This window comes from Lepidochelys kempii, chromosome 1 (genome assembly GCF_965140265.1).
Source record: "Lepidochelys kempii isolate rLepKem1 chromosome 1, rLepKem1.hap2, whole genome shotgun sequence".
In the NCBI taxonomy this organism is placed as follows: Eukaryota; Metazoa; Chordata; order Testudines; family Cheloniidae; genus Lepidochelys; species Lepidochelys kempii.
In genome coordinates, this window is record NC_133256.1 from 281,663,699 (window position 1) to 281,691,326 (window position 27,628).

At 42.9% G+C, this 27,628-nt stretch overlaps 1 protein-coding gene across 1 annotated transcript; it reads left to right on the plus strand.

Moving 5' to 3' along the window:
• The first annotated feature begins 967 nt into the window (after positions 1-967).
• Positions 968-3,111, plus strand: PHLDA1 (pleckstrin homology like domain family A member 1). Its single transcript, XM_073327732.1, has one exon. It carries the CDS (start codon positions 1,271-1,273, stop codon positions 1,715-1,717), a length of 447 nt encoding a protein of 148 aa, XP_073183833.1. The 5' UTR covers positions 968-1,270; the 3' UTR covers positions 1,718-3,111.
• Positions 3,112-27,628: the final 24,517 nt, after the last annotated feature.

Below are 27,628 nucleotides of genomic sequence, written 5' to 3' on the forward strand. Positions count from 1 at the left end.
GCTGTAAAGCGCCAGTGTAAACAGTGCCCCAGCGCAGCGCTCTAAGCTAATCCCCTGTGGAGGCGGAGTACCAGGAACACTGGGAGCGCTCCCGGGGCTGCGGGCTTTGAAGCATCCAGCGTTGTCATGTCCCTTGATGCTTCCTCTGCTGATGGGATGTGGTTTTTCTGGTGCCCTAGTTAGTCCACCTGCCTGAGAAGTGGTAGCTAGGTCAACAGAAGAATTCTTCCATTGACCTAGCCATGTATATCTACACCAAGGATTAGGTCATAAATACTGGAATTAGGGCTGCGGCTTGAAGTGGTTTCCATCATACACAAGGTTTACAGTTGGGTTCAATGGCTCTCAGCGTCCCCACTATATAAATTGGTCCAGCGCCCCCGTTTACAGTGTGAGGGCCCCTGCAAAGCCCCACTACTCACTAATGCCAATGGACATCATTAAAGTAGGTTCCAGTACACAAACCTTTTGGGGCTGGGTCTAATTCACCTGAGAAACCTGATAAGAAAAAAATGTGAAATATGGCCGGCAGCATTTCAAGAGTGTTAATGAACACATTAATTGGCAATCTAACATACACTACAAGTATTTATGACTGTAAATGGTTTGAGACCTGCCTCTTAATAATAATAAATAATTACTAAAGCCACCTAGCTTTTCTAGGTTTCAGAGGAACAGCCGTGTTAGTCTGTTTTCAGCCTTAGATCGCGGTAGTTTGTGGCTCTGCTGACGTTGCAGCTCTAATAACTGAAACCGTTTAGTGGGTAGCAAACTGTAAGCAGAAGAGAAACCATCACCCCGACTGCAGGGGGCTGATGAAGGCGAAGTGTGAGCCGATTTCCCGGGGCGCTCGACCCACCCCAGGCCGAGCAAGCGCCAACGCGAGCAGGGTGACAGCGAAGGGAGGCGCCCGCCAGGAAGCGCGCCGCGAGGCAGCCCCATATTTGGAAGGGAAGCCAGGGCAGCGGGGGCGTGAGAAAGGAACGCGGCGTTTGCCGGAGCTGGGCTTCCCCTCCGCCGGGTGTCACTCGGGGCTGGGCAAGGCGCGCGGAGCAGCCAGAGCGAGCGCCGGCCCGGCTCCGGCTCCGGCTCCGGCTCCGCACGGCCGCCCTAGACGCCGCGGGAGGGTCAGGATCGTCCCGGCTTCGCCGGAGCCTGGCCGCTCGCCGCCATCCGCTTCGGGCGCGGGGAGGAAAGGGACCGGCTGCTGCCTGCCCCGCCGGGAGGAGGCTCGGCGGCCAGCAGGCGCGCGGCGCCCCATGCCGGGAGGATGCTGGAGAGCGGCTGCAAGGCGCTGAAGGAGGGCGTGCTGGAGAAGCGGAGCGACGGGCTGCTGCAGCTGTGGAAGAAGAAGCGCTGCATCCTGACCGAGGAAGGGCTGCTCCTCGTGCCCCCCAAGCAGCCGCAGCCGGGCCCCCCGGCCGCCGAGCCGCCGGCCGCCAAGATCAAGGAGCTGCACTTCTCCCACATGAAGACGGTGGACTGCGTGGAGCGGAAGGGCAAGTACGTGTATTTCACCGTGGTCATGGCCGAGGGGAAGGAGATCGACTTTCGGGGCCCGCAGGAGCAGGGCTGGAACGCCGAGATCACGCTGCGGCTGGTGCAGTACAAGAACCGCCAGGCCATCCTGGCCGTCAAGTCCACCCGCCAGAAGCAGCAGCACCTGGCCCAGCAGCACCCGGGCCACCGCCTCCGCAGCGCCTCCAACTCCGCGTAGGGCGCCCGAGGGACCGGCCGCGCCACAGCCCCGGTACCGCCCCGGGCGCCTAGGGGATCCTGCCCCCGCAGCCCCAGAACCCCGGGGGAGCGTGGGATCTGCGGGCCGCCACAGCCGGCTGCCTGCCAAGCCGGGAACCCCCCGGTCCCTCCCTTGGCCGGAGCAGGTGGGCTCCCGAGCGCTCTGGGGGCACGGGGAGCCTTTACAGATCAAACCAGCGCCAGCGTACCGGCCGGGGACTCCGGCTGCCGGTTTCTCTGCTCCCAGCGCCTTCCAGGAGTTTCAGAGGCAGCCGGGGAGCGCTGCCTTTTGTGCCGCGGGTGAACGGTTTCCGAGCCCTCGTAGGCCCCAGGAGCCCAGATGATCTTCCATCTCCTGCCCCTCCGTTTGTGCCTGGTTGGCCGTGGCAGGGCCGCGCACCCACCCCGTTTGTCATTGGGAGAGCTCGTTCCAGGCGCAGGCAGGTTGGCTACCTGTGCACACGCCCTTGGCCAGCTCATTCCGATGCCCTTCCTTCTGTGCTGTTGTATCGCAGGCTGAATCCAAGCGCCACTTCAGGACGTGAGACCGAGCAGCACCTTTCTGTTGTGAACACATTTCGGGGGCTCAAAACGCTTGGCAAACCAAGGAGAGCCGCGGAGCAGGGAGACTGGAGAGCGTCAGATCAACAACCTGAACACCCAGCGAGTTTTCTGCACAATCCCTCCCTTGGTGCAGGGAAAACATTTCAAGTCATATGGACTCTGACTACTGTTTATGAACCTTGGAAAGGATCATCTGGCATGGTGGGGCTTCTAGGACACATGATGTACTGTACATTTATTTTAAAGTATTGTATTTTATGGTTATTTATTAGGGATTATGTAAAAGGCTTGTTTGCAAGACCTTTCTGAATGTAGGCCATTATCCAGAAATCAAATTCCAAATAAAAATTCAAAGCACACCTCAGCTCCTGGATATATTTTGCAACCTTTGGAGAGAGGGGGAGGTTGTGGGAGAAGAGAATGATTTATATAACCATGAATTTTAGGGGGTTTTCCACATGGAATACAATAGTTTTCATTTCATTTCATTTCAAAATATTATTTGAGAAACTGTTGTTATATTAAGGTGAAAAGTATAATGCATGGTTTAGAATTAGGATAAAGATCTTAATGCTTCTCTCCAAAGGTTGGAACCTGATGTCAAGGTTATTATTCTTTTTTAAACATAAATATGGGGGAAGAGTATTACATTTTATATGCAACTCAGTTATACAGAAAGACTAATCTGATTCATTATTATTAGATAAAATACCTTTGTTTCATTTATCACCTATAGCAGTTGAAGAGGGAACTCTGACCAATTTGATTTGTGATATGAGAACATGTCACATTAAAATTATATCAATTTTATGTGCTTGCTTATTTTGTGTTATGAAAATGGTTGTGAGAGCTGAGAACTATTTATTAAAACTTCTGTACATTTGAGTTCAGGGCTCTCTTGGTACAGAAGGTTTATGAAAGGGCCATGTTCCTGACCTTTTTCTGACAGGTTTTAAATGTCTTGCATTGAAAAACTCCACAGTTTAAAGCCCATCTTGTACATGTCTTCAAGTTTTTAAATGAGTCATTTCAGTCATAATTTTCCTAAACTGAAAAATGTTATATTGCTGAGATAAACAAGTTTATTTTAGTGTGTAATATTACCGGATGTCGAGAGATGTGTTGGGACCTTGTCTGCATTATGTTAATGAACCCCATGAAGTTAGAAAACAAAGCACTAGGCATATGTGTCTTCCTTCTCCTGTTGAAATCAATGAGAGTTTTGCTGTTGATTTCAGCATATGGGGTGACTAGGCCCTGATCCAGAAAAGCAAGTTATGCCGGTGTTTATGTGCTTTGCTGGATTGGGCCCTTAATGTGGTGGGTCATTCCCCATTTTGCACTGCTGTAGTTAAAGCTCTCTGCTTTGAAATAAATAGTAAGTTGTCCTTAAAAATCTGATAGTACGGTACGGCCTGTTATCGCTAAGTCAAGGTACAGAGCCTCAGCCATGGAACTATTTCTTTTTACCAACTCAGTAGGGAAACTGCTCTGCCCGTTCATAAGCTGTACAAACGTAAACAGACTTAAAGTAATATGTTTAGAGCTTTTGATTTGTAGCTTCACCTTAAAAAAATGACACCGTTCATATTGTTTTTAGTAACTGGATAAAACAAAACATGAAAATGACACAGTGAGATCTTAAACCAAGCACTGCATTTGAAGGGTACCTTTTAAATTACTTCCCATCTCAAACTGAGGTCCAGTCCTGCAAGGTGCTGAATTCATTCTGCTCCCCTTTATCTTACAGGTCATTTAGGGTACTGAGCCCCTTCCGGGGTGATGGAACATAATTTAGCCCTGATCCTGCAAACATGTAAGTAGCCCCATTAATGTCATTGGGACTATGCATGTGAATAAAGTTAAGCAAGTGTTAGCAAAATTAAGGCCCAGTCCTGCAAACCCTCATGTGAACAGTCCCATGGGGCTATTGGAGTTCAGGTCCTTTGTAGGGACATATATTGACTGGATTGGAATGGCAGGTTACAATGGCCCTAAGAAAGTCATTCCTTTGAGGCTAATTGAAACAGAGAATGTTCAGCACCTTGCAGGACTGGACCCCTCAGTCTGGGACACAGGGAGGAAGGAGGTGAAAAGATACCCTGCAAGTGCAGCTGCAAGTTTTCACATCTCAGTTCATTTGCCATTCTCATTCTGCTAAATCTAGATGACTGTGCTGGAAGGGAGACTTACAAAATAGACTGTTATAGACTGTAGTGGCTCCTTCAAAACCATTGCCCTTGACTGTGTAAAACATCTACCTTTTAAAAAGTGCCAAAATATTGATTTGTGGAAAAATGTGATCTCTTTTTCAGAGCCATTAATTACAGTTTATCAGGTAGCTAACCCACCCTTTCAGATATACACCTATAGCACAGAAAATTCACCTATCAAAACATGCATTTAACCAGGTAAAGAATAAATGGAATTATTCAAAATGTGTCTCTGTGATCCAAGATAGGTATTTCCCTGGGAGATGCAGTCATTCCTATCCTACACAAACCTGATCCAAAGCCCACTGAAGTCAAGACTCCTTCTGATGCTAGATCATTTAATTAAATCATTTAATTTTATCATTTTCCCTCAAAGTGCTTGTGCTTTTAAAAACAAAAAAAGGACCTTTTTTTAAAGGTTTAAATAACATTAAGATTCTGTCTCAAACTGCTGAAAGGCAAGATTTTCAAAATCAAGTTTGATGGCATCATTAGCTCACACTTTGATACATCTGCCCTCCAGGTTGAAATCAAAGTGTCCTCTTTCACGTTGCAGTCTTGGTTTATGTTGGTTTGAGACAGACTCTTTCTGTATTATTTGAACATCTATCTTAAATGTAATAATCTTTATCATGAACAAACTGTTGCTTGCTTATATTGCCAGATGTGTTACTTATTTCCCGTTATGTTGTTTAAAACATTGCTGTCAGCCCAGGTGCTGCTGTGACAGGTGAGCACGTCACAAAATCCACTTCTGAGTTAGCATCTGTCCTTGTGGTCTGAGTAGAAGCTCCAGTCGTTGGCTGGGATGAGGGCGTTTGCTCCCTCAGCTCAGGATGGAGGCAGTGTGAGGGCAGCCTGGCATATACTGCTCATGCCATTCTAGTGTCAATGAGACTTCAATCTCTGGGGCATTCAATCTGGCAACTTTCTGAAGTATTAAATTTACTATGCTCTTCTTGAGAATAGTAGCAATACAGACCAAAAATTCAGCTGGACTTGTAAAGATACATGTTTATTTTGTTCTTTTCCTACTGAACAGTCTTCATTGACTCTACTTGGTTAAATATTGATTGTCACCTACATGTTCTTTGTCAGTGGTAACTACTCAAATAGGTCCAGTGTGTCCTGCACCATCCATGGCAGAACAACATGTATACTCCTACACAAGGTTCACAAGGGAAGTAATCATGATAGTCCCCTCCCTTTAATGGAAGAAGGATAGAATGGGTATACGACTCCAATGAATTTAATAGAAAATAAACTACAGTGCCAGTAAAACAAAAAGAGGTGCTCAGTGTAGCTAGCAGCAGTGTGGAAAGCCGGTTAATAAAGAGGTCAACCTTTTTTATGTCTTAGTAGAAGACATTGGTGCAAACTGAATATGCCTGCATGTAAGGAGGGGCAGAATTCGGCAGGGAAATTCAAGCTGTGGTGACCATTCTGTAGCTTAATAGCTTAGTATTTAGAAGCAAGAAGTTCAACCAAATGTGATCTCTGTTACATCCTGAAGTAGCTCCTCTTCCTTAAAATTCATGTTCTGTAACTGCCGGATTCTGACCATTAGCTGCAGTGATGTACCAAATATTTTCTAGCATATCTTGTCGTGAGCTGAAATATCGGTGTTGTCAAATTTGTGTGTAAATACGACTCATAAATGATTTCTGAGAGATGTGATTTATTTTTCATATTTTTCAAAATGCATTCCATTTCAAATAAAGAGGTATCTATTGAAATGAACTGGTGCCATGTTGAAGGAACTATCCTTTGGGGCTGTAGCTTCTTAGCTTACAAATGTTTAAGGGGCTGATCTAGAGCCCACTAAAGTTAATGAAGGTCTTTCCATTGACTTCAATAGGCTCTAGAAGAGGTTTGTGGGGTTTTTTGAAAGACAACATGACTTCAAAACAACTGTTTACATAGAGCTTTCCTAAAAGAATGGCCAATTGAATTAACATTGTCATCCAGTTACTTTTCTACATACAGCGCAGTTGTAAGGTGTTAGCTTGTGCATCTTGTAGCTTGTGTGTGGATAGGCTGCTCTTTGATTTCAGTGGGGCTCCACCTGGCACAGGAGTCCACTCACATGCAACTGTACCTAGCTGCAAAAGGGGAGGGCTGAGATTTGTGTTGTCACACCTCCCCAGACTGTAATCTTTATCAGTGAGTGTGGTAATCTCTATGTATGAGGTAGAGAAGCTGGGTAAGAGTCTAAAGAACAGAATGAGATTTGCCTTGTTGCTCTTCCATCAGCATCTAAAAGCATCTGATGGAATTTCAAGCAACCTTTAAGTAGCCCAGAAAGGACACTTCAAACATTCGGCGTATCCTCCGACAACAGCACTGGTTCCTTATATGTGGCAAGGAATGATGTGTGAAAAGAAAAATGTGCAACGGCTACTGTGGCTTTTCGAATCTCTGTGGAATGAAGGCTCTTCAGGTGTGTTGAGCTGCCTCGGTGAAGTTAAGCTGCGTTACAATGAACTTTGATATTTAGCACTGTCAGTTATATTAAGTTCAGTTGCACAATTCATTCTCTGGCTCTCTTGTCAGCATATATAATAATGCACATTTGCCAGTCTCTTTTATTTGTGAGTCACCAAAAATATCTGCTCTAATGTGTATTTCAAGAGATGTTTAGGCCAATATTTTCAACTGTAGGTACCTAAAGTGTAAGCACTTTGATCCATGAACAACTTTATTTTTAGAGGTGCTGAGTGCCCACTTCTCCCTCTGAGCTCCTGGTGCTCAGCTACTTCTAAAAATCAGGCCACTTTTAATTAGGTGTCTGTAGATTTAGTTGCTTAAATATTAAACTCCTAAGGTTGAGAATGTTTGTCACAGCTTTTAAAGGGTGACATCAGTTATTACCTTGTAATTGTAGCTTGAAAAATGTGTAAAGAAAAATATATAACAAAAAGGAATAGGAATACATAATAAAAGAAGAATTTTGAAAAGAAGCTCAATCTATTAGCTTGACAAAGAGAAGGTTAAGGGGTGACTTGTCATATTTGTCGCCCAGGTAGATACTTGTAAACTATTTGATACTGGGCTCTTCAGTATCTAACAGACAAAGGTATAGCAAGAGCCAATGGCTGGAAGTCGAAGCTAGACACGTTAACAACCAGGATTATTAACCATTAAAACAATTTACCAAGGGTTGCTTGTGGTGAATTTTCCATCTCTAGCAATTTTTAAAGCAAGTTTGGCTGTTTTTCTAAAAGATCTGCTCTGGTTCAAACAGAAATTATTTTGCGGAAGTCCTATGGCCTGGGTCATTCCGAAGGCCTGGGTCATGCAGACTAGATGATCCCAGCAATTCCTTCTGGCCTTAAAATCTATGAATTATTTGTCATTTTCAGTGTTTCCACTAAAGATGACATTTACCTTTGTGTATAGGGCACCATTTACAAGATCTATGCCCACTTGAGTCCTATGTAAGTCCTATAGTGCTGCCTCAAGTCTGACTTCAGTGGTAGATAGGCCTTGTGTGGGCATTGTGCACATAAGGGAAGTTCATCCTAGGTGAACTGGGCTGTTGTCTTCCTCCGCAGGGGCAATCATTTTAATAATGCCTTCCAGAGACAGTTTACTTTGATGTAAAGTAAGATGGAAAGAACACTATATGAAAGCATGAGGAATCATTGCAATATGTAAAGGTAGGATTTATCAGCCTGATCTGAAACCCACTGAACTCAATGGGAATCTTTCCATTGACTAAAATAGACTTTGGCTCAGGCCCTGTAAGCAGACTTTTGGTGTTGTGCATAAATGCATATATGCATTTAATTCTTTTTGTTTGTGTGTTTTTTGTTTTGGTTGGTTTAATTCCTTTGTGTGAACTTAAATTATTGAACCAGCTCTTAAATTCAGTCATTTTCTAAATGACTGAATTTAGAACAGTGACACTCTGATTCCTAAATGCTTTCACTATCACTTTGCCATTGTTGTGAAAATCATGGCTTCCCTTTTTTAAAACAGGACACTTTCCCCATGATTTATTCGTTTGCAGTTAGGTGCTGTGATGAGAATAACTTTAATTATTCTGGGTTGTTAGTTTCAATTTCTACAGTAAAACTTGGGCAAAGGTAACTGGAACATGAAATGACTCGTGTTGTTTTCTAAGTATAAAGGACCTTGTCAAAACGTAGCCATGTTGTACCAATAAAATAAAAACCAGCAGGATCTTATTAAAGGGAAAAAGGCAAAATACCACATTTATTGTGAATACAGAAAGAATCATAGTAAGCAGTTAGTTATAGCTATAACATTCCATTCAATCTCATATTTATTCACACATTCATTCATACAAACACACACACACACACATACACACCCACACACACAGGTTCTGCAAGGTTGTTATCATAGTTACCAGCCTTAGAGTTGCTCATGCCAAGCCACTGGCCAGGTGGCCTGGACATGAGGAGGGAGCAGGGCCTGTCAGATGCTCATCTGATGCTCCTGGAAGTTGGTTTGCAGAATCAGACCCCAAAGTTCTCACTTTTTAGAGTCTATTTTTATAGGAATTTCTTCCTATGCCAGTCTATGGGAATTGCTTCATCATGCTGTTGCTGAATCAATCAGCAGATAGCACATTCCTGACAGCTCCAAGGTGTTATCTTGTTCTTTGGTTCTCCCATTCTTGAGGCTGTTGGGTGGATTCCAGTCTGCCCTCCGGGGGTGGGGGGCGGTCCTCTGGTTATTTCCACTTGACGCCTTCTTCAGCAGATGGACACTGGATTCTTAGGCTGGCACCTCCCTGATCATTCAGTTATTATCCACACCAAGCATCCATCCACATACATCCTCTATCTCTATTTTAATCACAATTGTTAATACAACAAAAGGGCGGGAGTCTCTGGGTGCTGTTTCTGTTGTTAGAGTATTGCTTTGAGTCTCTCTCTCTGTGAATTGCTTTGAGAACAGACTCTGTCTTAGAATGTACTAAGACAATTAGCAGCTTGCAAGTTTCACACATAGAGGGAGAGAAACAGTACCAAAAACCAAGAGACCTCTTAATTAGTAATACCCTGGAATTTAAACTCTGGGGAATCAAACTCATTTGTGATTTTAATACAGAACTTCTTTAATATGATCCAACAGCCAAACCGTCTTTTCACCGACACTCTTTTAATAGCATCAAGAGTAATAAGAAGTGACCTGGGCTCTTCAAAGCAATGTTATTTAACAGTTATAAAAAATGTGGGGGGCCGGCGGAGGGGTTTTGTTTTTTTAATAAGTTTCTACCCACTGATTTCATTTAGTGGTTTTGGATTGTGAAATCTAGACATGTTACCAGCCAACTCCCAAGTTTGCTATGCTCACAGCACTGTTTTCTTCTTATGAGGGTGGAAAACCTGAGAACTAAAGACTAAGGAACTGGATCCTGCAAAGAGCTGAGTACCCTCGAGACCTACTTACTTTGAAGATGGTTGAGGATGCTCAGCACCACACACGAGTGCTCGGCAACCTGCAGGATCTTGCCCTAATTTTGCATTCTGAATTTACAAAGGAAATACCTGAATGATGTGTCAGGGTGGCATCATTTCATAAACAAGTGTCAGTGCAAGGAAATCACGTTGCCAGATATAATGCTCTTGGAGTACCTATACCATATGTATGCCCTGGCTTGATTGCCACACTTCTAAATTGTTGTTAGAAGACTTGGTAATCAAACCCAAGAAAGATGGTACTCCTCTATATAGTTAAAAAAGAAAAAATCAAACCCAACCAGAATCATTTATTCCTCAATAGACAAATCATAGCCACTTTAAAAAGACCAGCTGTATATACTTTCAAATCATTCTGATACATACTCTACTAGTGATATCCAGAGATTGGCAGGATATGTCTGTTTGGATATTATTTCGATGATTTAGCTTTTGTTTAAAATGTACTATGACAACACTGAATCTCTACATAAACAAAACAATTTGTATTGACCCTACTTTGCCATTTTATCTTGCAATAGCTAATATAATCTCGTATTGATGATTACACTAGTAAATATATATGGAATGACTAACCACTACAATGAAACATACAGTACTTTGTGGTTTGTATGTAAAGGAGCCAACATTACAACACATTTTGGCATAGTCCATTCCCAGTTTACAGCAAGATGAGGAAATCACTACTATTGTATTAAAAGTCTTGGCACTATTCTGTAAATATGGTATAGATGACTAGCCATATGTTTTCGATCATCACTTATTATAGTCAAATGTTGGGTCAGGTTATGTGTAAGATGAGATCATCAAACTGATCGTCGTCATTTTTTTTTTCCTGTGCCATATGTGACCGAACAGCCCAGGTTTTTTCCCCCATTAGCATCTATTGCAATTTGTGAAGATAAAATGCATTGTCTAATAAAAACAATGGTTCTAGAATTCTTTGAATCAAAGACCAGAAACAGATTAAAGGGCTGATCTGAAGCTGATTAAGGGAAAGATTCCCATTTACATCACTAGGTTTTAGCCCTGTGTATAATTCTTACAGGAGTGCCTTCTGTGCAAAGCCCTCATTCCATGTGTTTAGAGTATCACAATTTTACAGGTGAGGAAGCTTGGATGCAGAGCGTTTGTCACTTGCCCAAGGCCTCCCAGGAGTTGCCTATGTGGCAGAGGCAGGACTAGATCCCAGATCTGCTGGATACCCTGTGTTGAGCCTCTAATATCAGGTATCCTTCCTCTCCAGTCCTGGTGAATAAAATCATCTCTTTAACCGGAGAACAGGCATAGCACATGCAGCAATGCATGCTTCCTTACCCATGTGCTGCCATCCACAGTGATGGAGTAATTCATTCTCTATGCTTGTCAATGGACTGTTCCTTAGGCCATATTGAAGTCAGTTGAAAGACTCCCACTAACATCAAAGGTCTTTAGTTTGGGTCCGAACTAACGTGACTTTCTGCCACTTAGGTACCAGATATGAAATAGTTTGTGGCACAGATACTTGTCTGTTAGAAACTGGAGGGTGATAAAACTCAGAACAAGCATCAGAGGGCTTTAGGTTATGAAGTCAGCATCTGGTTATTACCAACACTAGCCACAGTCCGACCAGTGAGCTAGAGGTGAAAGGGCCTGTAGATGATTACAAGTTTCCTGAGTGATTAAAGTTCCTCCGTTTACTTCATATTCCAAAGATAAGTAGAGGTTATGAGCAGCATAATAATTTAAAATGATTATTCAGGTATGAGTCCTATCCTAACCTTGCTTTTCCAGTCATAGAACTGATTGAACTAACTAAAAAGAAAATAGTTAAATAATATAGATTGAATATTTTCCATATTTGTTTTGTTTACGCACCCACCAGACAAAATTTGTCCAATTTGCTTTGAGCTATAAATTAAAAATATTGAGCTGAATTAATTTTGATGGAAACATTCATTACAAGTCTTCCCTCCACCCCCAGAAACAGTTGATAGAAACATAAGGTTAGAGTAGCTCACAGACAACAGGTTTATCTTAATCCACTGCAGAACATTAATGGAATTCTGCAAGGCTAGCTTGTCTGCTTTTGCAAACAGCCCCTTAAATTGTTTGCAGAGTTGAAAAATATTTCAGACTCTCTCCTGTGCCTGAAGTTACTCCAATGTGCAGATGACCTTCCTAGAAGCATTTTGCGGGGAGGACATATAAAATAAGATGAACATAATAAAAATTCTTGAGAAAACCTTAAAGGAAAAGTTAAACTTTTGTCTGCTTTTTAGCAGAATTGTATTAGCAAATCATGAGATGATGTCTTGAAACATAAATGCTCATAGTAGTCTGTTGTCTCATTTTATCATGGATTGTTAACATTTCCTGTTTCACTAAGTTATGTTTCCCTGATATTCATTCCTAGTGCTTGGCTCTTTAACAAAGTCACCACTCTTGTCACAAGACAGTGGGTTACATGCTTGTCCTTTATATAAGTGATGACTGAAAGATCAGCAATAGGGAAGTAATGCTGACAGCCTCGGTCTTTGACAGCAGATTGTCAGCATTCTTAACCAGGGCAGTGAGAGAGCCTGGGAAAAGTCTGGTATTTGTATGGGGTTTGCTAAAGAAAACTGTCCATTTGGAGCACAAGAAAATACAGAAGGATGGTGTGCTAATCAGTTTCCAAGTTGGAGACTGAATCATAAACATGAAGTATGTATTAATGACATGGCAGAGCTAAAAGTGATCATTTTCACAGACCACAAGCTGAAGAGTTAGTAAATATGAGATAGAGATATCTGATGGTTGGCAGTGTTATAATACATACTTTTATTTTCATGAGTCAGAGAAGGGCTAATAACTTGTAAGAGAGGAGGGGAAGGGCTCAGTTGATTTTACAGTGTATGCACTTGAATTAAGATGCCGTCACTGGTGGATCCCTGTTCAAATCTCTTCTTCCCCTCAGGCAGAGGGGGGACCTGAACCAGGGCTCTCCTGTATCCCAGCTGAGTGCCCCAACCACTGGGCTAAAAGTTATGAGCGAGGGCCTCCTACTCCCCACAGACATTCTTGTGTAAACTCACCTATAGGGGCCTAATCTAGTAGGTGAACTCTGAACACACTTACAGGGTTGGACCCTGCAGACGAGTTATGTGGAGGAATGCCATCATCCCCCAACTCAAGCATTACACTGGGGCTTAGGCACTCAGATGCCTAGAGAGAGGCAGTGATGCATGTGTCTAGTGGTTGAATCATAGGCACTTAGGGAACTTTTAACCTGGAAATTTATGTGCTGAGCGAGTTGAGAAGCCTAAGTGGTTCAGTGGCAGCTGAGTGGGGGGCTTTGTGCATCCCACAGGGGCCTGTATCTGGGACTCAGGTGTCTAAAGTGACAGTTAGGCTCCTGAGTCCTTTTGTGAATCTAGCCCTTAGTCCGTATTTACACACTTTCAAATGTTTTGTTGCCTTCTACCTTTAGCTTTCCCTCAGAATGGCCTGAATCAAAATGGTTACTTTTCCTAACTAAATACCATTATTGTAAGGATTTTTAATCATCAACGTCTGATATATACTCATTAAGATTAGCTAGGAAGCTCAAATCTAGCAAAATTATTATTATTATTTTATTATTTGTATGGGGTAAATAATTCAGCCTCCCCCCAGATTTGGATGTGTCTTGTTTTCTTCCTCCCTCCTCTATCCCTACTCTCTCTGAACTGAACACACAAGGTGCAGGGAGATGTCTGTAATACATAATGCTAACTGCTGTTCCTGAGCTCTCTTCTTGTGTGCTGCATTGATGAGCTTAGAGTCTCAGAAAGAAATCGTGCATTTTGATTGCCCTCAGGTATGCTGTGTGTTAGGTTTGCCCTTGAAAAATGAAACTTCAGCACAGCTGGGGCTTGCTCTTAATTCAGCGGTCACGTTTTCAGCTGGGGTAAAGAGTGGAACTGTCACCTTGCTTAGGGTTGGGAGGTGTTGAAGTTGGCTTAGAATCAGTGCTTAATTTGTGCCAGGGTTGGCCAGGGCTGAGTCCCGGCACCTCTGGGCTTGATGCATCAATGAATGTAAAAAAATTGCTTGAGCCCTGGCACCTCTTTCATTATAAATTAAGCGCTGCTTAGAATAGTCTTTTGGCATCTCCTCCTCTTAGGGAAGATGTTCCTGAGCCTCTATAACTACACTGTCTTTTGAAAGAAGAATCAAAAACCTGCATCAAGTGATTCTGGTGGAGGTAAAAATCCTACAATGACAATTATGTACTAGTCTCCTTCAGGGGTGGCCTATTTTCCACATCTGTAGGCGAGAGTTATTTAAAAGCTTTTACAAATACTAAAGAGACTGGATCACTCTTCCCTTCTCATAGCTGCAAATGTGCTTCCTAAGTGCTTTTGATGAAGGTGTAATCCATTTTGCATTTACAGCCCTCATATTCATTCTTCATTTTAACAGTGATGGCCATGGGCAACAGTAAATTAGGGGAAACTTAAAAGCAAGGAAGATTTTCAAAGCACTGTTTATTTGTTATGTGTCACTTTCAAGAGTTCCTCTAATCTTGTGCCTAATTCTTGCCTTTCTTTAACCTCTTGTTTTATGCATCAGTAGCACAAGGTTCAGAAGGTGCATGATCCAAAGCCCATTGAAATCACCGGGAGTCAAGATCTCGATGCATAAGATTTGGGGTACATTTTGGTAAGAAAATGCTGTTATAAGCCATACTATTCAGCAGTATATTTAGGGTATATTTATATACCCAGCTCGGCGGGTAGTGATCGATCTATCGGGGATTGATTTATTGCATCTCGTCTAGACGCGATAAATCGATCCCTGAATCGATGTCTGTACTCCACCTCGGCAGGAGGAGTAAGTAGAGTCGACGGGGGAGCCGCTGCGGTTGACTCGCCGCTGTGAGGACAACCAGGTAACTCGAACTAAGATACTTTGACTTCAGCTACACGAATAGTATAGCAGAAGTTGCGTATCTTAGTTTGAACCCCCATCCTAGTGTAGCCCAGGCCGTAGATATAGCGAAATACAGGATTGGGTGCAGCAGGAATAAGGGCCCTGATTCATCAAGGTACTTACGTTTATGGCATCACTTTAAGCATGCAAGTACTTCCTTTGAAGCCAGTAGGATTATATGTATATATCATGCTGAATCAGGGCCATGGAATCATACATACACAGTTCACATGTGTTGAGGCACAAGGAGAAAGGCTGCTTCCAGAACCCAGGAGCTAGCCATATAACATCAAAAAGCCACATTAGCAATTTATTGCTGTTGTTTTCCAGGAGTTTACCTAATGATTTAGCTGTAAGCCAGTCTGACTTTTGTGGGGGGTGTAATAACTATGCTGTTCTGATTGCTTCTCAGTCTAAACCATCACACTGTATCTTAGACATATGCAATAATTAATATAAACAGTGAATGGGCTGGAAGGAAACAACAAAATAAAGTATTGCTCAAAGGGATCAGTCTAATATATATATTTCTAAATATTATTGTCTCTTTGTAGTACAATAAATTGTACTCAGAGGGTTGTCTGAAAGAACAGTTTGTGCTGTGTGGGCCATCTGCTTTCCCACTGCCACTCATAATTTGCAGTAATCTGATGTGTAATTATTTTATAACTATATTGCAGCATCTAACAGGTCACATGAAGCTGTGTAATATATAATAAGTGATCGGCAAAGATTTTGGATGCTTATTTTAGTCTGTACAGTCTTCCTAGTAACTAATCTATTAGTCTGCCAGAAATATTCAGCCCCCAAGAGAGATTTTAGCCATGGTGGGTCTGTTGCAGCTCACAAAAAAGGGAATGGAGTTTCTTATCTGAACAAGTTCAAATTTGAAAATAATAAAGATTTGGGGCTCAATGCAGTTTTAGATTAGTGCTGAGGTTTAAGCCATATATAAAAATATATACAGTGTGTGTGTGTGCAAATATGCATGTGCATGTGGGCACACACACACACAAAATAGAAGCGCCTGCTGATTAAACCATTTTGAAGATCTTGCTGAAAATGACTTGATGGGGCCCATAAATCTCCTCAATATAAATGTGCTTGGCAAATCCCTCTGTGGGTTAAAAAGTACTGTCTTAAAGGTAAACCAGAAGCGGAGGATAATGCCAGTGAGAAGGCCACAAATACTAGTTCCTTTAACATTTTATGGAAATCACACCCTATTTGGCAGCTTAGATTTTTCTGTTCATACTCGTTTACACAGGGCAACCCTATTTCCTGTGCTCATTTAACTAAGAAGTGTTCAGGTCTCTGAGGAAAAAAAGTCTGGTATAGCCTCTGTGTGCTGTTTTCTGTGTGACATTTTTCAGATACGGTGACAAATGTTTAAATTATTTCTGGAATGTAGAATGCCTTGTTGTTACAGATGGCTACAGATAAACATCCCCTTCAACCCTCTATCAAAAGATGCAGGTAGTTTAGTTATGTTGAGTCATGGTGCAAATGAATCCAGACAGCACTGGTAAATGGTCACTCTAGATGCCCCATTGGGGCAGCTGAACCAAGAGCAGAAAAGAGGCTGTCATCAGTTTCACTGCTGGAGGAATTAAAAACTCTCCTGTGTTCTTTCACTGAGCTCTTCCATCCTCCAGTTTCACACAAAGGTTTTTAAGAGTGTGGGAATTCCCCTTAGCAGTTTAGTGTTTGTGAGTATAAGGCTGAGGAGGCTGAAGACACCCATTGCTCAGAATCATAGAATCATAGAATATTAGGGTTGGAAGGGACCTCAGGAGGTCATCTAGTCCAAAGCCCTGCTCAAAGCAGGACCAATCCCCAACTAAATCATCCCAGACAGGGCTTTGTCAAGCCTGATCTTAAAAACTTCTAAGGAAGGAGATTCCACCACCTCCCTAGGTAACCCATTCCAGTGTTTCACCACACTCCTAGTGAAAAAGTTTTTCCTAATATCCAATCTAAACCTCCCCCACAGCAACTTGAGACCATTACACCTTGTTCTGTCATCTGCTACCACTGAGAACAGTCTAGAGCCATCCTCTTTGGAACCCCCTTTCAGGTAGTTGAAAGCAGCTGTCAAATCCCCCCTCATTCTTCTCTTCCGCAGACTAAACAATCCCAGTTCCCTCAGCCTCTCCTCATAACTCATGTGTTCCAGTCCCCTAATCATTTTTGTTGCCCTCTGCTGGACGTTTTCCAATTTTTCCACATCCTTCTTGTAGTGTGGGGCCCAAAACTGGACACAGCACTCCAGATGAGGCTTCACCAATGTCGAATAGAGGGGAACGATCATGTCCCTCGATCTGCGGGCAATGCCCCTACTTATACATCCCAAAATGCCATTGGCCTTCTTGACAACAACGGCACACTGACATCCTTAGTAAAAGCCATGTGGCATCCTTAGTAATCTGATCTCCTACTCCAGCAGGCCATCTAAGGGGGAAGGACACTCTATCTGTTAACAGGACAACATAAATGTTTCCTTTGCCATACATGTCTTCCTTATTATAGTCCAGCAGCATATGGAGCATTTCAGTTCTGTGTGCTGGGAGTGGTGCATTTGTCAAATGGTTTAAGAAATATCGTGACTCCAGATGGTCTGACTATTCATTCGGAGGCTGTAGGAGCTCTGGTCCTCTCCCTCCCACTTGCTATTAATATAATTAGATCCGGTGTTAGTGTGAGAGGGAGCCTGCCTAAAGGACATCAAAACAAACTATAGAAATTACTGGGCCTCTCAGTCCTGCTTTCATTGGTTTAATTCCACTGAGTTCAGTGGAGTTACTCCTGATTTACACCAGTAAAGTGAGAGGACAATTGGGCCCATTGTATTCAGAGTTGAACCAATTCACAGTTGCTGGCGTTCTAATTACCACTGGGACACTATAGAGAATGACAGTCATTTACAAACTACAGTAAGGTGGTTTGCTCTTTCTGCTGAACATCTCAGAACAAATAGAGGGGGATTTTACTACAGAATGCCATCAGCGCTTTAATAGCAACCAGCCCACAAATGTGGGATTTATAACCTCAGAAGAACAAAATCTAAAAGAATCCTGAAAGGATTTAATACATAAATTTTTCTGGTACTGACCTTATGTTTGAATGTTTCTATATTTTAATCATAGAATATTTCCTATGCTTTGGAGAGAACTAGATTAAATGAATAAACCCTTCCAGATATTTAGGAGGGGCAGCCAAAGAAAGCTAATTGGGAATTCAGGAAAATACAGATTAAGTCAATGGCAAAACTCCACTGAATTCAATGGGGCAAGGATTTCACCCTAAGTATTAATTTCATTTTGCAATTTGTGATACAGTACGTTCTCAGCCTGTATAAAAAATACATTGTTATTTCAGATTTCTACTGTTAAATCTAATTTCATGGAACAGAAGAAAAACGGAGAATGTAATGGGGGACTTTCCTGTGCTGTGTAACTGAAACCTTTTCTGTTCAGATAAAAGGTATTTAATTTTGTTAAGAAAATGTCTAGACAGATGCAGAGAGCTGTATCTTCTCAGACAAAATTGTACATTTCACTTTGTGCCCTGGAAAGTGTCTTTTAAAGTCTGTACCTTGCTATGTAGATTTGGTTTTTTATCTGAAAGCTGATTAGAGCTTATTTCATTAAGCCATTTTCTTTTTGGCTTTCCTTAAGTGAGAGACTTAAAGCTAACCAACACGCACATGGTCATTGGTCAATTGTAGAGCAAGCCCCAGTTGCTTGATAGAAAGGACTGCGTTTTAAGTCTATTTGGTCTCCTGTTAGAACTTCTGAGTTCTGTCAGCAAGATGCGCAGGAGTGGTAGGCACCAAAATAAGTGGTCAGATTTTCGAAAGCTCAGCCTCTGACACGATGAGTTTTTTGGAATATCTGGTCATATATGTCACCCTGGAAGCTGCCTGAAGCTGAGCACTTTTTAAAATCTGGCTCTTGTTTTGGTGCCTACAAGTGGGAGCTGATTTAAAAATCTGTCTGCAGCTGTGTGTGCTGAGTACTTGAAAATCTAGACCTACATTGTTGTTCAGGCAGCACCCGCACAATGAGTTGCATTTTCCCAGTCTTCTGTACACACTCAAAATTGGCTTCTGATGATAAAATAGACACATGGCATGATTTAATAATTTATGAGCAATCTTTTCCATTATTCATGGCCTGCAAAACTAACAGGCTTTTTCCTCTTTTAAAAGGCAACATAACCCGCTGCTCATATGAGTTTCCTGCCACATCACTGACAAATAATAGTAGTAACAACATGCAGCAGCTTCAGATAAGCTTTATTATAAGGGGAACATTTGTGGTGGAATGTGCACTATGCAAAGACTGAGCCCTATTGCTCCCGTTAAAGTTAAATCTGTGCAAATCCTGATACACCATTCCCCCACCGATCCCTGCTAAACATGCACTTATAATAATGGCAGTCACCGCCATGCATCTCAGTCTGTCACATACCTTTGTCCCAGCTCATGGATGCATTCTTTGCTTTCATGTTGTAGAAATTAAAGACACCTGTGGAGCAAGACTTGTGCTGAGGAAAACCATAGGAATGCCCTGCTCCTCATGCCTTTTGAAAAAGCATTTATTAGTCTTCTGAATATTACCCAGAAATGGGCCTATCAATAGGGGTTGGATCCACACGTGGGATTCCTCAGTGTCCACTACATGGCATGAAATAATTCTGCATCCTAGCAGAACGTGCCCCTTCGACCTCGTTTCTCAGTGCACATGAAACATGTCAATGCAGCTAAGAGGAAAGCGAGAGTTCTGCCCTGGCAAAGTGTATGGTCAGACTCTGTGTGTGGGAATTTAATTCTATAATACAATGTGGGGGCATAGGAATCTATAATGTACTGACATCAGAGCCACTGTCACCTGGTGCTGTACTGAATAAAGGGGAAGAAATGATACTAAAACTTTAGTCCATTGGATATTATTCCCAGTCAGTCTGCTCATGCAGTTTGCCCAGCATGCTAGCTTTCCAGGAGCCATCCTTAAAATGTGATGCCTGGCTCCTCTTGTCAACTCCAGAGCAGAATAAAACCAGCCAACAGGCTCCTAACAAGTTCTTTCTCCATGCATCTTGGTAATTATGCTTTCTGTTCCTTTCACAGCCTACACGCTCTCTTTGAGCTCATTTATACTGGAATAAATCTTAGGTACCTCCTGTGATGCTGGTAGACCAAGTACCAGCTCTTGCCAAGGCAGTAGGCATCAGCTGAGCAGAGATAAATTCATAGCTGGAAACCAGACCAGCTCGCCTGTATGTTAGTATTGTTCAAGATAGGACTTGTAAGGATGTGATTAGTGTTTAGACTTTATAAATTCTTGTAAATTGCTGCATGCATTATTCTTATGTGTAATGTTTGTATCCCCTGTTATAAGAAAATATGTAAGTTTTGGTTTCTAAGTGTAAAAATGCCTGCTCTGATCTTGTGAACTCAGACAGGAGGAGTGGCTCACCTAGCCCATCAAGAAGGATTATCAAAACTAAGTGGGCCATTGTGAAACATCATGATACAAAGAGTGGGCTAGGCCCTCTCACAGCAGTAGAGGTGCTATGTGCAAGGAAGATTGTCCCATCAACTTGAATCCAGGAAGAAGGAAATAAAGATAGCTGACATGAAAATTCCTCATCTCTTTGCTGTTTGGACTCTCGCAGGGCTGGAGATAGGAAACAAAAGCAGAGATTCCCTGGGTTAGCCTAAAAGTCACTAATTGCTGACAGATTACTACATCTCTTTCACCTTTTGGAACCATAGACTGTAAGGTTTCAGAGTAACAGCCTTGTTAGTCTGTATTCGCAAAAAGAAAAGGAGTACTTGTGGCACCTTAGAGACTAACCAATTTATTTGAGCATAAGCTTTCGTGAGCTACAGCTCACTTCATCGGATGCATACTGTGGAAAATACAGAAGATGTTTTTACACACACAAATCATGAAAAAATGGGTGTTTATCACTACAAAAGGTTTTCTCTCCCCCACCCCACTCTCCTGCTGGTAATAGCTTATGTAAAGTGATCACTCTCCTTACAATGTGTATGATAATCAAGGTGGGCCATTTCCAGCACAAATCCAGGGTTTAACAAGAACGTCGGGGGGGAGGGTAGGAAAAAACAAGGGGAAATAGGTTACCCTGCATAATGACTTAGCCACTCCCAGTCTCTATTCAAGCCTAAGTTAATTGTATCAAATTTGCAAATGAATTCCAATTCAGCAGTCTCTCGCTGGAGTCTGGATTTGAAGTTTTTCTGTTGTAATATCGCAACTTTCATGTCTGTAATCGCGTGACCAGAGAGATTGAAGTGTTCTCCGACTGGTTTATGAATGTTATAATTCTTGACACCTGATTTGTGTCCATTTATTCTTTTACGTAGAGACTGTCCAGTTTGACCAATGTACATGGCAGAGGGGCATTGCTGGCACATGATGGCATATATCACATTGGTAGATGTGCAGGTGAATGAGCCTCTGGTAGTGTGGCTGATGTTATTAGGCCCTATGATGGTGTCCCCTGAATAGCTATGTGGGCTCAGTTGGCAACGGGCTTTGTTGCAAGGATAGGTTCCTGGGTTAGTGGTTCTGTTGTGTGGTATGTGGTTGCTGGTGAGTATTCACTTCAGGTTGGGGGGCTGTCTGTAGGCAAGGACTGACCTGTCTCCCAAGATTTGTGAGAGTGTTGGGTCATCCTTCAGGATAGGTTGTAGATCCTTGATGATGCGTTGGAGGGGTTTTAGTTGCGGGCTGAAGGTGACGGCTAGTGGCGTTCTGTTATTTTCTTTGTTAGGCCTGTCCTGTAGTAGGTGACTTCTGGGAACTCTTCTGGCTCTATCAATCTGTTTCTTCACTTCCGCAGGTGGGTATTGTAGTTGTAAGAATGCTTGATAGAGATCTTGTAGGTGTTTGTCTCTGTCTGAGGGGTTGGAGCAAATGCGGTTGCTTGGTCGCAGAGCTTGGCTGTAGACAATGGATCGTGTGGTGTGGTCAGGGTGAAAGCTGGAGGCATGTAGGTAGGAATAGCGGTCAGTAGGTTTCCGGTATAGGGTGTTGTTTATGTGACCATCGTTTATTAGCACTGTAGTGTCCAGGAAGTGGATCTCTTGTGTGGACTGGACCAGGCTGAAGTTGATGGTGGGATGGAAATTGCTGAAATCATGGTGGAATTCTTCAAGAGCTTCTTTTCCATGGGTCCAAATGATGAAAATGTCATCAATATAGCGCAAGTAGAGTAGGGGCATTAGGGCACGAGAGCTGAGGAAGCGTTGTTCTAAGTCAGCCATAAAAATGTTGGCATACTGTGGGGCCATGCAGGTACCCATAGCAGTGCCACTGATAGAATGTAAGTCATTTGTAATATATGTTGCCTGCTTTAACCCGTAAATAACTCACTCATTTCTTTTTCCTAGTTAATAAACCTTTAGTTAGTTTATTACGGGACTGGCTACGAGCATTGTCATTAGTAAGAGATCTGAGGTACAAGTTGATCTGGGGTAAGTGACTGGTCTCTTGGGCCTTGGAGCAACCTGAATATTTTGTGATCTTGCGTGTAAGTGACCATTTATTACTAAGTCCAGCTAGCCTCTCCAAGATTGACTGGAGAGTCTGAGGGGACTGTCTGTGATTCTATGGTAAGACTGTTATAATGTTTCAGGAATTCACATTTGTTACTGGGTTGATGAAATCTAATTACAGAACATGCAGCCAGTTTGGGGTGTCTGCCCTGCTTTTTGACAGTCTGCCCTCAGGCTGGCCCTCACGGTTGGGAACCACTGAGACAGAAAGACACCTCCTCTGAAGTTAGCGATTACTTTGCTCTCAATGGGACTAAGAGCAGAACAGTGCTCTTTAGCAGCCTCCACGCCACCTTTTCTCCTTCCCTCACAACTTTACGCTCAGCTCCAAGATCTAGATTTCCACTTAAAACCTCTCTTCCCTTCCACTGGGCTGATCTGTCTTCTCTAGTGTCCTTGCTCTGATACCTGACTGCATCCCTTACCCATGCTACAGCATTTTCCAGCTGCAACCCTTCTCTGCACCACTACTTACTGTTCCATGAATGCCCTTGGCAATGCCGTCCAGTGCTACTTCTTCCCCTACTGCCGCTCCCATCCACAGCAATCTGTCCAGATTTCTGATAGGAGGGAGGATTGAGCATCCTCCTTGCCATGAGTCACGAGGCCAAATTCACAGATGTCTCTAGAGCAGTGGTTCTCAAACTTTTGTATTGGTGACACCTTTCACACAGCAAGCCTCTGAGTGTGACCCCCCCCCTTATTTTTATATTTAGCACTATTATAAATTCTGGAGGCAAAGTGGGAGTTGGGGGTGGAGGCTGACAGCTCGCGACCCCCCATGTAATAACCTCATGACCCTTGAGGGGTCACGACCCTCAGTTTGAGAACCCCTGTTCTAGAGGGAGTGTGGTGAAAAAAATTACATCTTTTTTTCCAGCCCCCTTCATTGTGTGCATTGCATAGATTTTATTGGTTAGGAGGACCCAACTGGCTGCAATGGGAATTAAACCTTTGTAACAGAGGGCAGAACTGAGTTCAGTAGGTGGATGTGACTTTCACATACATGCTCCTGACACACCACCTCTGAATTTGGCTCAGAATTTTGAAGCTAGGTGTTTCATAGAACAGATACCTTTGCAGGTTTAAGTTGTGTTTAGAGATGGACTTAGGCCAAAGACCCACTCCTAAACAGTGCCAAGCTTTGGATGGGTGGTTCAGAAAATGAACCCAGATCCAGATTTTACAGCGGGCCCCTATCTCTATAATGGGCTGAATAAAATTCTCAGTTACAAAGAAAGACTTCTGAAAAATGAGGTATCTAAAATGCATGTGTAGATCTATATACAACTAGGTGGACAGACAGTCTAGCTGGTCAGTAGTTGCAAACCTTAATAAGGGGGTTAGCATGGTTTGTCTTTACCATCATTCACTGCAGCAGCAGCAGGTCACGTGAAGTTCTTGCTCACTAGTTTTCCGTGACATTCCTGCCTGCTTAATGAGGTGTTTCTGATTATGGTTTTATTGGGCATGCTATGCATCCCTGGAAATTCTTCTCTTGTGTGGTGGCGATTAAATTCAGTATCAGATGGGGAAGGAAGAGAAATATGATTACCGCTGCTATTGCTCTGGGGTCTTCTAGTCTTTTGATTACCTGAGTTTTGAGACCCAGATACATACTTGGGATGTTAAACTGTAAACCATTCATGAGAGATCCTATTGGAAATGATACTTAATCTATTATTTGTTGGTTGATGGAGACAAGCCTTCTAATGGGGATCAAGAGTCAATATGACGGATGGCAAAAATGTAGTCCAAATTTGGAGTGTGGTGCAATCAATTCTTCTAAGTACCCCACAGTTGACCTGATCTTTAATACAGGGATTCAGCCTCCATTTGGATCTGAGAGGAAAAGTTCCACTGAGCCTCTCAGCCCAGTAGCACCACTTTCGATGCAAGTGCCTTGCTTTGCCTCTGCTGCCATTTGGAGCTCCCTATATCTCTGCACTTCTTTGCGTCTCCTGCTCCTCAAGTCTCAACTCAAAACCTATTTCCACCCCTTTTGGTTTCTCTCTCACTTTATTACTCTTCCTTTAACCGTCTATCTGTGTGAATTAGCTCTGCAAAGCATTCTGGGATGTAGCTTGCAGAAAAAACACTCTGCAAAATGTATTATTCCTTTGTATTAAAGACAAGGGCAGCTGCAAGCCACTCAGTTTTGTGCAAAGATTTCCTATGTCCCTAAGGATCCTGACAACAAATTGCTGATTTAACCATCATTTGTGCAAACTTTGGGCACCCTTACTAGAAAGCATGGTTTTAAAAACCAACCAAACCAATCTGATTTGGTTGGCTCCCCTGTTTTCATATTTTTGACTGTGTAACATTTCATTAGCAATAATAGCTCGTGGTGTACACACATCACTCTGTAAGATCAGAACTGGCCCGCTTGTTACACCTCATGTGTATTTCAGAATTTGGGAGAAGGAGAAAAGAGGAGATGTCAGTAACTCTAACTGGTTTAGCCATAGAGCAGATTTCTTGCCCTTGCTTCATCCTGAAGGTCAATACAGAGCCTCTCTAGAGGGAAAAGGATTTCAGGATTTAGGGCCCAATACAGCAAAGAACTTAAACACGTATTTAACTATAAGTTTGTAAGTAGTGCATGTGCTTAAAGTTAAGCACATGCTTAGGTGCTTTGTTGCATCTGAAGCCTTGCAAGGAGAATATGGAAGGAGATATAATGATGTCATTAAGCTCTGTCCACCTCATCCTTCGCCATCCATGAATGTCAATAGATGTGTGAAGTATTATTGCTGTGATGGATGGCCTCCTGTGGTAGCGAATTCCCTTGGTTGACTGTACCTTACTTCCTTTTAACTTCATCAGGGAAGATGTATAGCCTTGTTATGTATGGTATTAGGCCAAAGAATCAAAAGAAAGGATGGTTCAATTTGTGCCCTTGGAGGATAACTATCACACACTGAGGTGTAAACTGTGCAGCCTACTTGTCAGACTAGGAGTCTTGCCTAGTGGTCAGAGCAGAATCAGCGGGCAGAATCGGAGGCATAGTCTGGAGACAAGCCAATGGGCAGAGCCAGGAGTCAGAACAGAATCACAAGGCAGAGCCACCGTTGTGGTCAAGAGACAAGACAGTGAGTTACGAAGCAGGAGTTCAGAGGTCGGCAGGGACCAGGCAGGCTGGAGAGAAGTAGGCAAGGGCTGTACAGGAAGTGGGTCTGGCACAGCTCCGGGGTATGGAACACATTGGGCAGCCATAGTGCTGCTGTTGGTGATCTGTTACCTCTTCTGACCTATCAGAGAGCACAGTCACTTAATGAGGGTTTATTGGGCCCAGCTGAGCTCATAGGGTTGCTAGGCAACTGAGGGGGGCAGCTGTGTTCCTGCCAATATTTCTGTAATCTCTTCTCCTTCCAGGCTAAAGAGTCTGTTTTTACCAGCATTCCCCCAAATCAGTGAATTTGACTAATGTGCCCCATGTTACAGCAAACATCAGGCCCACAATTCCCATGGGGTCTTCAGCAGTCGTTGTAAGCCTCTGGTTTGTCTAGTTGTGATTGCCATGGCTCCAGTTCTATTAGTGCTGATATGTGTGGTTCATTTTGCGGGGGGGACGGGCAGAGGTAAAGGTCAGGGATTATGAATCATTTCCTGTTCATTGCGGCAATGAGCATGGTTTGCAGAATGAGTCAGCGAGAAGCAGCACAGAGCAGTGATATGCTCCAAGCAGAGACCCCAGGGCCATCGCTGACCCCTGGACGACATGGCCAAGGTCCTGATATCATTTCACCTTCCTGGTCACATAAGTTTTCTTTTATTTACCCCCACAGTACTGTAGGATATAACAGGTATGTTAAAGAAACCTGCTTCTTCTGGAGACATCCCTGAAGTTCCCTGATATGTGGGAGTGGGCTACTAAACCCAGCATTGCCCACAGCAGGCATCTGGGAGAATCTTAAACTCGTCCCCTTTTCCTGTTAGAATCAAATAGTGCCCTTACTGATGGTGAAAGTTGCATGAATAAGGACAGAGTTGAAGGAGATGGGGATAGCAATTGGCACCATGATTAGATGGCTACAGTCAGTGTGTATCATACGGTATGTTATCTCCACTGTCACGAGTGGGTTATTCAGCAATGTCACTTAAACCTACTGTTCATTCCAGACTTGATACTAATTTACAGTGAACACTGACATATCTAGGGGGTCTTCAGGAGGAAACTACTATATAAGTGCAAAAAGCATTGTCGTTTTGTTATGATAGTGACGACTGAGAACGGGGCTCCATCGTGCTAGGTCCTGAACAAACACAGATTAAGACAATCCCTGCACCGAAGAGTTTACAATCTAAACAGACAAGAGAGACACAGGCTAGGGGGCAGGGATATATCATACAATTAATTTTATTACATTTATTGTTGTTCATTTGCCAGAACACTGGTTAATTACCATCAAAGAGATGCTTAGAAAAAGCCCAGCGATGTCGCTTTAATTCAGATATTGGAAGGTGGGGTAAAAAAGTTTATTCCTTGATTTTTTTTCAGAAGATTTGGTCAGCGGCAGGATCTAAAATCAATAAAGCTTCCATATGGAAAGGAACCATTTGCTATTACTGGCCCTTTCTTTCCCTCTTGTTTTCTATTGCTGCATCAATTTGGTTGATGGCTGTGATTTGTAACGTAATTCTTCATTTTGACTAACTCAGTAGAACGATTTTTTGATTTATCCTTGGGCCTAAAACCTGCATTACTGGAAGTGGTGAAGATGACAGAAGTGAGCACAGCTAAACTTTCTTCTTAGGCATATTGTAGTATCCAGCAAAACTCAGCTGAGCAGCACCTGACTGGCTCAAACAGAGTCACATGATTCAGATTCTATTTTCCTACTTGCTGTAGGGAATCTTTAGTGAAAATACTCCAAGCCCATATTCCCTCAAACAGAAACTCCCATGTTGTAATAGATCTCGGCATTTGTAGCGATTAAGGGTACAGGTTCAATGTGCTAAAATCAGAAGGGAAGTATGTTGACTAACTAGAAGTACTGTAAGCCCATGGGTGAGTCTTTTCCAAATAATATTCCCAGTTGTTTCTCTAACAGGACATCAATCAAAACATTGTTCCAAAGCCACCCTCGGCTTTCCACTTGACCTTGTTTTCCAGCACCATGAGGCCCCCTGGC